The sequence below is a fragment of the Caloenas nicobarica genome, chromosome 5, assembly GCF_036013445.1.
Source record: "Caloenas nicobarica isolate bCalNic1 chromosome 5, bCalNic1.hap1, whole genome shotgun sequence".
In the NCBI taxonomy this organism is placed as follows: Eukaryota; Metazoa; Chordata; class Aves; order Columbiformes; family Columbidae; genus Caloenas; species Caloenas nicobarica.
In genome coordinates, this window is record NC_088249.1 from 64668305 (window position 1) to 64683174 (window position 14870).

At 39.6% G+C, this 14870-nt stretch overlaps 1 protein-coding gene across 2 annotated transcripts in view; it reads right to left on the reverse strand.

Moving 5' to 3' along the window:
• NAV2 (neuron navigator 2) overlaps positions 1-14870 on the reverse strand; it is a 212962-nt gene that overhangs the window by 123991 nt on the left and 74101 nt on the right. The window contains exons 5-7 of one of the 2 annotated variants that reach the window (XM_065637001.1): positions 7954-8185; positions 6359-6427; positions 3034-3191 (exon numbers count right to left, since the gene is read on the reverse strand). In XM_065637001.1, the coding sequence (XP_065493073.1) occupies positions 3034-3191; positions 6359-6427; positions 7954-8185 (459 nt within the window). The remainder of the gene's footprint in view (positions 1-3033; positions 3192-6358; positions 6428-7953; positions 8186-14870) is intronic. The other variant, XM_065637002.1, reaches the window with a different exon arrangement.

Here is a 14870-nt window from a genome sequence, read left to right on the forward strand (position 1 = left end):
TGAGGGCACTAAAATTCCTATTTTGATGGGAATTTTGCACATAAACTGTGGGGCCAACTCCAAAAAGCAATTAAACCCATCACGCCCTAACCTTCAAGGTGTCCGTAGGAATGAACCAGGTGTCTAAGTCATCCCTCCTAGAGAAGATGTATTACTACATCTCTTCTCCACATCTTGAAACTGGTGTCAGACAGCACGCAAAGTGTGAGAAAGCAAAATAAAATACTGAAGACACCATGTAAGCCGTGGGGAAGCAAGACTCGCTTTTCTTTCCAGGTGCTCCTTTGCTAAGAGTATACACGCATCTCACAATAAATATGTATGCATCCAAGAATCTCTTATTTTATGCAATAGTTTAATTGTTTCTGATGTTACAAAAATTCTTTCGCCAAGATTTCTAGAAAAACAGTGGTCTTATCATTAATTGATTAATGAAATCCTTCCAAAAATTCTAGGTTATTTATTTTCCAGTAGCTAGCTATTCCTCCATGCTCCATTTACCGTCCTCTTCATTTCTGATGTGTTCTGTTTTCAATTAATGCACTTTCATTGCCACAAGACACAGACAATTGACTAACAAGACATTTCACATTTGGAGGTAAAAGCCACAGATTAATAAAAGCTGAAAATTACTACCTACTTTGTAAGAAATTATTCAAACGTAAACCACTGAGGGCTACCCTCTATCACAAAGTGACCACTTGTGCCAGAACAGGCGGATTTCTCTTTTTCCCATTTCCTTCTCCAAAAACACGCAACGGGGCTAGTCCTGGGTAAAGAGATGAAAACTCACCAAGACTGGAACACAACACAGTCATGTGAGCCTCATTTCCTTAGGCAAAATACAGGATATGGGTCAGAAAACTTGAATTGTCTTAGCACTTTGACAATAAACTTTGTCTGGCAATGTTACCATTAACTAAAAGTGAGCCAAAAATTTGTCAGACCAACTGCTTTTGTTTCTCATGGACGCAGACCAACTTTGTGTCATGATTATATTTTTAAGTAAAGTTCAAGTTCAACTTACATAAGCGCTCATTTTTTTTTAAGACCATAACTTATGACTGGAAGTTTTGACCAGAGCAAAATTCTGAGTATTTAATGCAACTCACGCAGGTTGTCAACCTAAAACCCAACCCTGTTTCTTTCAGTCATTTGTAATATAGGAAGTAAATTATCTTGTATGCTTCTTCAGCAACAAGTTTATCTTTCTGAAGAGATGGATTACAATGAGGAATGAGGGTTCACAGAACCGTCTGCCTAAAAGCAGTTGATATTTAAGCTACTCAGTTGAGAAATTATTGTTATTTCTCTATATGTGTGAGGGCTATTTTTGTTTTTTGTTTTTTGGGGTTTTTTAAGAATGAAACCAGTAGTTTCCTTTCCTTATTTAGTCATCTTGGTAAGCTGAGGAAAAGCCAAGATAGTTCAAGTTTTCTCTTCAATGCAGCCTAACAGCACAGCACCCATGTCCAGGTAGGAATCATCAGGCCAACTATGTCTCCCCAGTCCAGGAGTTTTTGGACATGAGCAAAAGAGGAGAATATTGACAAAGAGAAGGCAAAGGGAAACTGGGGAAATATTACACAGGACAACAAGGTTTCATCAGATCTACTGCTCATGCCATAACCTGTCAGCTTGTTCTTTTAACTGAAAGGCAGATCTAATTCAGACGTAGAGATGGCTATTACATGCTGATGTTACAATTAAATCACTACTGTTGACGTACTGTACCTTCTGAAATAGTGAGCATGGATTTACAAAGGTAGAATGTTGCTGATTTATTAGCATATTATGCTAATACATTGTAATATAATAATTATATTATTCAGCTGTGAATGCAAATTTCTTCTTATACAAGGTCTGATCAGGGCGATTCAGAATGTCCCTGGAGGATGCTGAGGACCCTCCTCCATCTCCATCACCACAAGATGCGGTTTTGGGCTGTAATGGCTAGATGGGGTAACATTCCAAATTTCAGTGACATGCAGTCATAGGACAAGTTTCTAGAGAAAGTAAAACAGAATTTCCTGAAAAGAAACAAGCACGAGAACCGCAGGCAAGCTGAACCAGACCGGTATTTTTCCCTCAAGCACAATCCTCATTACTGTTAATAGAAGTTACGCACATACAACAAGGACACTTGAGCCTCAGGGGTGCGACTGCCAAGTCACGACAAGGAGATCTCACTGAAACCCAACGCTGATCTATCTTTGTAAGTGCAATGACTTTGGGAAGGAAACAGAATTAGCTGCCAGCCTACGCCAACAATTTGAGTGCATCAGACTAAAGGGATCTGCTCCATTCTCACCAGCCACATCCCCCAAAACTCCACTGGCGAATGCTGCGTTACAGAGCTCAGAGCTCCAGCTAATCAATGCTGTCAGATTGCTATAATGGCTTAGCGAGTGGACACAAAGTCAGCAAACGTCATTCAAAAAAGCCCCACTTCAGACAGAACACAGTACTCTGCATTTCAGATGCGCTGCCACAGACGCGGTTTCACCGCAATGCTTATAAAAATATAACGCGTTACTGCCTTCAAACTCTATGCTCTACAATTCTTGACAAAATATTTAAATCATGTACTTTTGTAACTTAAAGGATCTTCCATGACAGTAGAGGAAAGGAAAGCAAATGGTACTATTTATCATATAAAAAAATAGAAATATTTAGTGGTCATTTTCCACTCTTGTCAAACTACCCACCAAAATGTCTTATTCTTTGATTAATTCACTCCCCCTTATCTGTGTTTGAAGCAAAATGAAAAAAGTTTCACCAGCGCCAGTTTTTCTTGAAGCTATTTTTTGCACGCACCTTCAGGACAGCAAGTCACAACTTCCGTCATATTAAAGGAGGACTATACGTTTTTCAAGAAAAAAACCAGCTTGTTTCTGGATTGTAAATGTCACGTTTACAACATACAGCTTTGAGATAGTCTTACAACTTCCGAAGCTCAATGGAAAATTCAATTTCCCTTGAAGAAGCCAGTATCAATAAAAATCTGATGATGCCAAAATCGCGGGTGCTTACCTTTGTCATTGCTGCTTGTTGGTGTTGGAGGGGGAAGTCCAGGCTTAGATTTGTCGTAATTATTAAAGCTCTGGCTGCGTCGATTGTTGGCACTAATAGAACCACGAGCTTTGGCCTCACTGCCTGCAGCGGACACCCTCGTGGTGGGGCCTGGAAGTCTGACGAAAGAATTACAATACGATTAAATATATTTAAAAAACACTCTGGGAAAGAAACTATGGAATACGATACATAAGCTGAAAAGAAAATAATCAATAGCACAAGTACATACTCGTAAGGGTCTTTGTTCTTTTTAAGAAAAAATGTAAAAAATCATCCTAGATGAAAAATATCTTTCAAACAAGCTAGAGTTTGATTTGTTCTACATTACAAAAACCAAAACAACAACAAAAAAGAACAAAAACCCAAACCCACTATGAGCTGAAATTAACGGTTACTTGCCATAAATCTTGTGAATAAGAAATAGTCGCAAGTAAATTCAGTGAAGCAATACCACTGGTACAAGGTTAAGACTACCGGTTTTAAACCAGATTGCTGGACACTTTAATATATGCTGGACACATAAAGGCTACCCTTATTTTTCAAATCACGAGGCAGAAGGTGGCTGTGTTTTCCCTTGTAGAGAAGCACATCCCATCTCTGCTCTGAAAGCCCCAAATCCCAGCAGCCAAGCCCAGCAAAACTTTTAACTTGCTTTAATTATTTGAGCTTATTAAAAAAAAAAAAAAAAAAAAAAAAAAATCACACAAAGCTTAAGTGCCCCTTCTTAGGCCACCACGTTATCAGTGAGCTGGTATAAGCCTCTGGTTTGAACTGTGTCAATCTCTTCCAGCATTTCCTTACTGTAACCTGTATTTACAAGATTTAGCCGTTCGCCTAGAAAAAAAATGTAGTTAGGATTCGGGGTAAGCAGACAGGGAGGGACACTACTTTCATGCTTTTCAGGCAAAAGGGGAGCGGGAAGGCTTTTCTAAAAAGCCTGAGAGAATTAGGAAAGCCACTGGCATCACATCTCAGAACAACATGTGTGCTTGAGTCCCTTGAAGTCCAAGTTCATACATAAAGTTTCCATGTTTGTACTGTATTTTGTGTGCTAATGAGCACCTATTCCCAAATCCCAAATAGGTAAAATATTAAAAATTGAAAGATTTGGTAGTTGCTCAAAATGCATACTGAAGAGTCAGTGAATCAGCTCACGGTTTTGAAAAGCAAGGACATCCCACTAAAGACTAAAAGATAGAACCAGTTCAAGTCACCTAAAGCAGCTGTCTTCGTATTTTCTGTATGGTAGAATATCCTTAAAACTTCTTTATATAAAACACAAAAATCTGGCTTAAATAACTTGTGCCAGTAATAGGTTAAAATGAAGAAATCCCAGTTGTCAGATAGAATGAGGATGCAACCGACCAAATCAGCGTTGTGCCGCTGGGAAGGAAGAAAAGCCAGGAAGGAGCCCGGCAGGGCTTCCCAAACAAACTGACTGCTCCCAGACTAGTGAAGACATAGGAAATATGAAAAGAAATATGAAGGAAAAGAACAAAAATGTCAGCAGCTGCATGCACATGCTTTCAAAGCTCAAAAGAGGATATGACATAAGGGCATCATTCAAACACACAGACACAAAAATAAATTTACAAACTCAAACCACCACAGATCCGGCGCAGCACATCATGGTTCTGAGGTTGACTTTGCTGAAGCCTTTTAGATGACCCCTTTAATTTATCCAGCCTTTTTTTCAACACTGGGGGGTGCTAGAAAGTTGTACATACTCATCATTGCAGCAAGGTGTAAATGAGAACACCCCAGAGATGCTTCATCCCCTGCGGAGGAGACCACGGGGGAAAAAGCAAGAGGTAAAGTGGGGTCAAACGCTGCTGTTCTGGAGAACTTGGAAGCCACCATGACAAGTAAGTGCATTAAGAGCTTCTTTTGCTTAATAGGAAATGAGCTAGGTTTCTGACAGGTAGGAAGGACACACAAGAAACCTCTGCTGAACGTTTTTATCCAGAGATAAAACACTCTGAGTAGGGGCCAAGCACTGCAGAAGAGCCTTCTAGGAGAGTTTTCTAGCAGGGCTTGGTAGGAGGGAAGGGAAAATGTTCTTGTACCGATGGGTAAGAAAAGGGTCCTCACGCATGCCCACACAGGTTTTTGCAAAACCGTCACATTTTAAAGTAAATAAAGCTACTCGGACCATGTGACCAGTCAAGAAGTGACAAGTTTTCCATTCAAGTCAGTATTGTCACTGCCAGTGAAAACATACCAAGAAAAAAAAAAAAGAAGTGTTAAAAACACTCTCGAAGAAGATATTATTTCTCTTAGATTTTTTTTTCCACCCTGTAGTTTGACTGATTTTAAGCTCCTGTTTTTGGTATTAGGCCAAGTTATTTCACAGCAGTGCCCATGAAATCTAGGAGCAAAAAAAATAGGGAGACGTCTGTAGCTTCTTGCTATAAGAGACAAGGTAGTGAGCTTGGAGAATATTCTCCATTACTGCTCTTTAGCACCTCTTCTAGGCAGATACGAACTGTCGAGCCATAGTTATGGTCAAGAGAGAACATGAAAAAGAAACGTGGGACATTTTAACAAGGGTTGTACTGCAGACCTTCACTGTTGTGATAAATAAGATGAGGGAAACAAATTCAAATTATACAGCAGCACCAACAATCTATACAAACTTGCCAAGCTGAATAAAAATCACAATAGTTCACGAGCTCAGCAAAAATGGTATAGTTTACCAATGTATAAGTATCTAAAAATTCCTAATAAAACAATTTAATATGTAATAGTTGTAAAAGTAAACATGATTAATAACACAGCAAGCCTTATGATTGCTTAGATGAGATGGTCATACGAGCTGGCATGCAAGGGATGCTGAGATTCATGGGAAAAAAAAGACTGAAATACCTATAACCATTCTCAGGGAGATTAGATGTGCTCGGGCACATATATCAGATGCACGTGATGCTGTCCTCACTAGCCAAGACACTAGCCTGATGCTAGTTACTTCAATAATCCAGATATAAACACAATTAATACAGACATGTACGGGGGTAGAGAACTCCCAGAACCATGTTTTGTTCTCAAAAGCCAAAGCTCATAAGGACAAGAAAATCAAATTATTTTCTTGTGGGCCAGAATGCATTCCACACCTTAAAAAAAAAAAAAAAAAAGAAAAAAAAATTAAATCCATCTAACACTTCCATATTTCAGCTGTTTGTAAAATGCCTAGTTACAAACTATTATCAACAGGAGCCCTAAACATGCATCTGGAAATATTGCGAAAGGATTATTCATGCTTTGCAGAAGATGAGGAAATGCTAACCTAGAAGATTTTTTCTGACCAAGAGTGAATCGGATGATTTTGCTTTGAGATGAGTCCCTGGGAGATGCACTGTGACGGGAAAGAAAAAGCGGAAGATAACATTGAACAAAGAAACTTCTTTTTCAAGACACTGAACTTACTAATTAGTTTTAGGGAGGAAAGAGTTTTTATGAATTTCACAGGAAAAAAAAAAAGCTTCTTGCCTAAGTATAACTTCTGGTCAAAACTTCTAAAATCTGAAATGAATTCATTCTTATAGAGTAATGAACATGCAATTCTACACGCAAACCCCAACTTTATTGCTCTTTTCCTTCTCAATCTTTTCTATGTATTTTCTGCAGAATCTGAGCAATTTAACTTGAGTATATACTAAGAAAATATGACATTTAAGAACTTCAGATTAGATATTCTTAAATTATTTGAAACCCAGCACAATCCACACAATGAACTGAATATATCAAAGCAATATTCAAATGACGCCTTGCATCTCTGCATGTTTTTGACAGAAAAGTCGCAGAAATATGTTCAAATACATCTCGTTTTGCAGTAATTATTCCCTGTAAAAGTTTATACATGCCATAGCAACACTATGTTTTTCAACCATATGAAAATATTGTTTACGCCCAAAATGAGCATGATTCACGAAGAAAGACATAAGCGAAAACCAAATAAGCTCTGAATAGCCTCACTTGGAAGGCTTCATTTAAACTGTTTATATCCCTCATAAAGCAGCACTCAAGCTAGTATTCACCTTCATATGTGTTATTTTTACACAAATAAGCCTTGAGATATTAAAAAAAAGCCTTCATACTTTATAATTAGGCAAATATGGCTTCAGCCTTTAATACTGCCTACTTATCCCCACTAAACCCCTCACTCTTGGCAGTGGAAGGGTTAGACTAGTAGAAGGCTGTACCCGCCTTCATAAATTGCTTTTATTCTAACCTGGAAAGAGCATCCCCACCATTAAAGACATTCAAGGGACAAAGACCCCACTCCTCTTATCTATCTGTATTCTGATCTAGAAGCGCCAACAAACACCAGTTGTGAAAACTGATTTTCATGCAAGCCAGCGGCATATAATTTTTGACCAATAAGCCTAGATTTGATTTTGACTGTCGCCAACCACGAGGAGCTCTATTTCTTTCACCACTGTCAGAGCCTTCCACTTCTTAGTGAGGACTGAAACTCTTGTAAACTGAAAACCAAAGTTGGTTTTCACATGCCCAAAATAAACATTCTGTAAGGGCAATGATAAGCTTAGCAAGTAGACAGAAGCAAAAGGAATAATGAGAAAAGCATCCTTATAAAATACTGCGGTTACGTGGTCTAGCAGGTATTTTACACCCGTTGGACTGTATATTTCCAGCACTGAGAACATATTTAGCGCATCTGTTTTGATTTCCAAAGGCGTGAAGTCAATTGCTACCCAGCGTTCAATCTCCAACACGCTCTTTATTCTAGAGTAAAGAGAGACATTTCTTTGGCTTTTGAAGACCTTTAACAAGAAGGAAAAAAACAAAAAACAAAAAAAGAAATAAACAATTAATTAAAAAAAAAATAAAAAAAGAAAAACTTAGAGGTAATTTCCCCACCTGGACTGCATTTCTGGTTGTGCCTTGAAGGGATGCTGCCCAGCTTGCGGGGGCTGCTGCGGTGCCCCGACCTGGCACTGGGACGGAGACCCCGCTTGCTGGGGCACGGAGGGAGCTTGCTGGGATGGATGGTGCAGTGGTTGCTGTTTCTGTGGCTGCTGTTGCTGTTGCTTGTATCGAGACAAACTGAAGAAAAGGCCCAAGATGGCCTTTAGATTCCCATTTCTGATTTCTGCAAGGCAATGGTCAGAAGTCACTCGATAGTCGCTGTGCTCATCATCGTGTGTCTGAACTCGGTTCCTTTAGGATATCACAGGCTTTCTGCACATATAATCAGCATTACAGCTGATCACCACCGAGCACCAACTACAAATAAATAACTCATTTCTCCCCTCTGGTGACTGCACGATGTCTTCCATTTCTGCTACAGTCTGTATGTTAACAGCAGCATGCTTAAAAAGATAGTTCCTTCAAATAGCTCCTTTAAACTAAAGTAATCAAACCAAAAACCCCACAAGCATATTAACAACAGCACACTGTAAATCATTTCTCAGGCCTAAATTTGAAAGAGGAAAATAAACTACTCGGTTATCACACAGTGTCATACAATTTCTGGAATACCCAACTAATTGTTTCCACTAAGAAAATCTGATGCAAGTTTTGCACTAGAAAATACAATTATTGGGTGAAATTGCTGCATAGAAACAGATAATTACCAGCTTGATACCATCACAGCCGATAAAGAATGGATACCCAAATACCTAAAGATAGCTTGTCAGTGAATGAATAAACATTTCAACTCCTAAAAGTCATTGTGTTGTTCTACGCAATATCAAATGTGAAAATGTAAAAACAAACAGACATACAAAGACATGTACAAGAATATGCAGTTAACAGCTGTATCATAATTAATACGTAAAAGGGCTGATTCAGTCTTGCAGACAACCTTAATGACGTGCTGCAACTTATTTAGCAGGTTTAATTTCCTAAATTTATTACGAAAAGTGAATTAAAGCAGCTAGATCAAACAGCTGAACTTTTGCATGCACTATGTAGACCACCTGAACTAATAAAACTTACTGATGCCCTGTGCTTTCAAAGCGGGATTTAAATCTAATCTTACACAGATTAGTGAAAGAGGGGAAGGAAAGGACATGTGGCAAAACAGCGGCCAAGCACAAAAGTGAGAACCAGAATTTCAATTTCTGATGCAATTCCAGCTGAGATTTCCTCTGACTTTGTGGTGGGCCCTGCTATATCCTTTATTCCCTCTCCCGGTCTCCTTTCTCCTCCCTTTGCTGGGTAACAAGCTTCTGTTCTTAGCCCTAGAGCCTTTACTCAGCAAATTTGAGGTTCGCAGCTTAAAACTTTGCTCCCCTTTCTATACCAGCTTCCAGCTTTGGTCTTCTTGCCCATCTGTGCCTCAATCTAGCTTTTTTCCCATAGCCACTAATCTAATTTACTCTCTTAATTTTGGTTTTGGCCCGTGTTCATCCCCTCAGCAACCCCTAGACCTCAGCTAAGTGGTCCTGGTCATCACGCAGATCCAGGATATTCCTTGCCCTGCCTCCCCTACTTCTCGACTATTTTTTTCTTACCCATTTTTCCGTCCCTGCAGCCTGGCCCCTCCACCAGTGCTCCTTCCCATCACTGCCCCAGGTCCCTTGTTTAAATGATTATCGATCCCAGGGCCCTTGAGCAGCCGTTTTCTGTCTTTATTTTCCCAGCCAATTTTAGTCTCAGCCAGGGTCCCCAATGAATCCTGCTTCTTTCCCCTTTTCCCCAGTCCACTCCTGCTCCCGTGTCACAAATCCATCTCCAATGACATCTGTATCAGGCAGGATCCTTCTCTAATCTGCCCGTGTTTAGCAAGGGAGGGATGGAAGTAGACAATAAAGTAAAATAGACACAAAAGACAGCCAAGCACGGTGAAAAAGATCTCCTTATCTTCAGCAAAGAACTCAAAATTACTCATGGGAATTGTGAGGAAAGTAGCACTTAATCACAGGTCGAAGCATAACTAAACAGACCCAGAGGCACTGGGAAGCTTAACAAATACGGGCCAGAAGATAAAAGACGTTACCATGGGTCTGCATGTTCGAACTTAGCAAAGCTGTATGCAGTGGGAATTCAATGTGAAGCGAGAGCCCATTATAACAACAACCCCACCTAAAACCTGCTGCTTTCTATGTCTGCCTGTCTTCTGCTGCACTTTCCAGAAGAACAACCTGCTTGTGACATTTTTCTAAGGTGACCAAAAAAATAATAATCAAAAGAAAAACACCTTTAATGAACTCCAAAAGAAGCAGTCTTTTTCCCTTCTGGGTTTTAAGGGAAATATTTCAAATGGGACTTTCAGAGGTAGTTTTGTTTCTCTTATCTTAAAGGCAGACTGAGGTAATTGACCTGGCAGTTTGCCCCTGCACTTTGTACAAAAAGAGTATTTCAAAAGAAAGAGCACTTCAACCTCCTGCTCTGCACATCAGCGCAGTCTCAACTGCTTCCTGCTCCAGCTTAAATATACATATTAACTTAGATAAGGACAGGTATGTCACCCACTCATTTTAAATCTGGAGCCCAAAAACGGCTCATCTTGCATATTTGAAACAAATACTAGACATTTGAGAGGAAACTGGAATTTGGCTTTCAGAGAATCCTCATAAATCCACCCTTTGGAAACTTCCATCCTGGTGTTCTCTCTTTTGCTGCTCGTTTCACCTACAGCTGGAACTTCCACCACTGTAGCTTGCTAATCGTCCTTCTCTGCCTTAACAAAAATACACCAGACTTGGTGGAAATTAATGAAAAAATCAGTTCAGGACAAAAAAAAAGTTCTGCTGGATAGGTTACTAGAGAAATGTCATGTGATTCCTCTAACACTTTGGAATAAAATTTCTGCAAATCATAAACTACTCATTGTGTACAGAACACAGATCAAAGCAAATCAATGAAGACAATCCACCACTGTTACTCAAGCTTGTTTGCATCTGCTTCTGTAAAGTTTATTTTATATCTGATTCTGTAAAGCACATGGAACTAGAAAAACCAGAACTTGTTTACGAGGACTAGACTGGTTAGCCAACGAGGAGTACAAATTAAGAATCACTGCACATTTCTTATGGTTGACCACTGAGGGATTCTGCATGTGGTCCCCATCAACCCTTCTTCGCTCATTTAAGAGGTGAGGCAAGATGGGCTGCGGAACAGAACAAAATGTAAATAGCAGGAAATTCTGTCCACAGTGAATGACGGGAGAGGAGAGAAAGGGCCAAAATAACTACAAGCAGGTCTGAATTTAAGACAAAATGTTGAGAAGTAGAGATACTTCACAGTTAATCCAGGATACATCACGAAGTCCAGACAGACTCGACCTCAGTCAGCAATAGTGTTCGAGGCTGATGGGGCTCTAAGCTGACTATAGGGATGCAAAGCTACCACAAAACAGCTCTGGGATGAGCTTTGGGGACTCTACTGAGAAATATGATCTGAATATGAATAATACTTTGGCATTTCATAGAAACAAGGCAGGGAAATACACAAGGAATTAAGTCCCACCACACACACTAGATCTGCAGGCATTTTTTGATAATTAAAAAATAATTTTTTGAAGACTGTACGTAACTGTACTTAGTCTGGTATCATCGAAATTTGGCAGCACAGTAAGAGCCCTGATCAGGTATGCTTAAAATAGCACTGTGGGAAATTTGTGCCCCAGAAAGAAAAATTCCACCTTGACACTGGAAAGCACCTAAAGGACCTAAAATGTATGAACTGCAGAGTGTGCACACTGAAATTCATGCACCTACAGAAGTGTGCAAGTCATTCCAGAGGCAAAAGCCTAAGCTGAATCGTGGTTGTTCCACAGTCTAGCAAGACATTTTCTTTCATTGCTTTATGGTTTCATGATCGTTATCCAGCTAATCTGTTACCCACAAGAGGTGCAGCTGCTATCTATGACATCAACTGGAGTTTCTACTACACATCTACATTCTTCGTAATCTTCAAAATCTTGGCAGAGAGGAGACATTGTGTGAAGGAGGGCAAGCTTAGCTGGCCAGCTGCAACTCCAGGAGTCTAAAACCCAGCTCAGTGCGGGAATAAGTTATGGAGAGACTGCTCAAAGTGATGGACAATAAAAAAAAAAAAAAATTTAAAAAAAAAAATCACAGCAAGAATTCTACAGCATCCCCATAGTTTTATACAGTGACTACAAATGGATATTTTAGGATTTAAGAATCTTTGAGAAGGGAATACCTGTCCCTAGCACAGTATGATCATCAGTGATTGCAGATCCTTAGCATCTTGACTGTATAAACCCATTAAAAAAGACCGTGTCTAAGTGGCACACACATATCAAAGCAGGATTTTTTTAATACTGGAAGGATACAATACATCAAGCCCCAAATTACTTCAACATTTAGGAGTTATCCAAATTCCAGTTTGAATCATCGACTTCCCTCCGTGCTGAAACCGCACTACTGAAAAATAAATGTTCCCAAGCAACGCAAGAGAGACTTCAATGTTTATTCCCATTTGGAAGCAATCACAATCTTCTGCTTCCTTCTAGATGAGGATCTGCCAGTGAAGTAAACACAGTTATTTGCAGTTGACCTAGCAGGTCTTGGCAACTTGTGCAGAAACTCTGGCTTGTTTGGTTACGGCACTCTTCACTTTAAGTGATTCTGGGTTCTCTCTTGTTCAGTTTCTCCCTTCTTCCTCAGATTAGTTAAGGAAGTGTGTAAGAATAGAAACTGAATTTATTGTTGAATACAGTCTTCTAACTCCATTTTATAAAAAAAAATGTTCCTTCTCTAGCTGTCACGCTATCCCTTCAACGTTAGTGGTGGAACTAGTAAATATTCTCATTCATATGTCAAGCAGCATCACTGGTCTCTTATTAACTTCTGTATCATTTAACTGTTAATTCTTAGACAGTTTAGAAGAAGAAATACAAAATCAGCGAAGCCATGGGACAACCTATATCCTGCTGCGTCTGCCTTATGATTTAGCAGGAGGGCAATGAACATTACTCTTGCCGTCCCGTCGCCAGTGTGAACATCACCACGCTGGCAAATCTGCACAATGAAACAGTCTTCCCATCAACCAGACTGCTGTTTTTCTTAGATTTTGCATTGTATCAAGACAGGTAAGTAATATGAAATTTATTACATTTTTACAATATTTATATATCATGTCAAGGTCAAAATTGGCTTTTACAAGGGACTCAGTTGCTTTTTTTTTTTTTTTTTAGCTATTTCCTGGTAAACAAACTTTCCACTGATAGAAGTTTTAGCTTGTACTTTCTTTTCTTGACATGAGAATCCTTCTGATTATAACTGAGCTATCAAGGCATATAACACAGGCAGTACTTGGGCTGACCATATTAAAGCTTCTCTTTGGAGAAAAGTATTTGTTACTGGTGTTCTAACTCAGCTTAAGGATACATCACAGAAAAATATAGCTAACCTTCAGCCCCCTCTTCTCCTACTAGTTGTGGTAACAGCAAGTTAGGAATAATGTGTACTAAATATCTGCTACTTTGCTTTCCACACTTACAAACCACCTCAAACTTAGTGAAATTACATTTCGAATACATATTTTCAAGTGGCTTGCAAGATCTTGTAGACTAGGATGGGGCTTCTTTTCAAGGGCAGCAAGGAATTCTTTAAGCTACGTTTCAAATTGTCAAAATGCAATTTTAAATTGTAATTTTTAATAACAGCTTTAATTCTATAGTAATTTTATGAATGCTTTTATATCTTTGCAGTATTTTTAAAATGCAACGTTCGTATATAAAACTTCTGTACACGACGGTTTCACCATAAATTTAATCCACAGTGGTTATCTGGAATACGTTTTATGAACGCCATTTACCAAGAGAAAGGGAAGGTGCGTTTCAGCTAAGATTTCAAATCACGATCATAAAGTGCATGCTGCTGGGGTTTGAGTTTGTGACTAAATACTGATAACGCACCAGGGCTGATAAGGCTATAGACAAGCAACCCTTGCGCAGACTCAAGGCTTCCCCTTGGCCACACACTGCGCAGGCGAGAAGCTGGAGGGGACAGAGCCAGGAAAGTGACCCCAACTGACCAAAGGGACATTCCAGGCCATACGACGTCAGGCTCAGGAATAAAAGCTGAGATGGGTTCGTAGGAGGGTGTTGGGGAGGGAGTCGCTGCTCGGAAACTGCTGGAGGTGTCTCTGCATGTGGGAGGTGGCGAGTGATCGCCTTGGCATCGCTTGTTTTCGTTTTCTCTTCCTTGTTCCTTTGCTCATTAAACTGCCTTTATCTTTACACGTGTTTTTTCTTCACTTTTGCTCCTCCTATTCTCTCCAGTGCTCAGCCCACCACACCTACTCAACCTTTCTTGCCATCCTTGTTGGAGCTATAGGACTCCTCCAGAAAACGCTATAGGACTCCTCCAGAAAACGCTATAGGACTCCTCCAGAAGAAAACGCAGCTTTAAACATCCAGGCAATTAAGTTATTCACACACAAGTAGAAGTACGTGCATGACTTGATGATATAACGTCCTCCCCAAAACTAAGTTTGCAAAGAGATTTAGTCACCAAATCTCACTTGAGGTCTCACCTGCTGCCACACATCCAATTATTTGTCCTGTGGAGCACGGAAGATGTCAGATAATTAACTCAAAGTTTGCCTCAGCAGCTGCCGAACCCAACTGCTATTCCAGAATACTTTAATGAAAGTATAAGTCAAAGTTGGTGCTGAGGATGATAGAAATCTGATTCCTTAATAAGTCACCAGTTAAATATCTTCTAAGCCAAAAGGTATCATACATCCTGACACATATCATGCACTGGCATAAAAGAATACAGTACGCTGAGTCATGTTGGGGTTTCAGAAAAATTCTGGTGCTCTCCTAAAGCAGAATGATTAATTAGAGGTTGAAA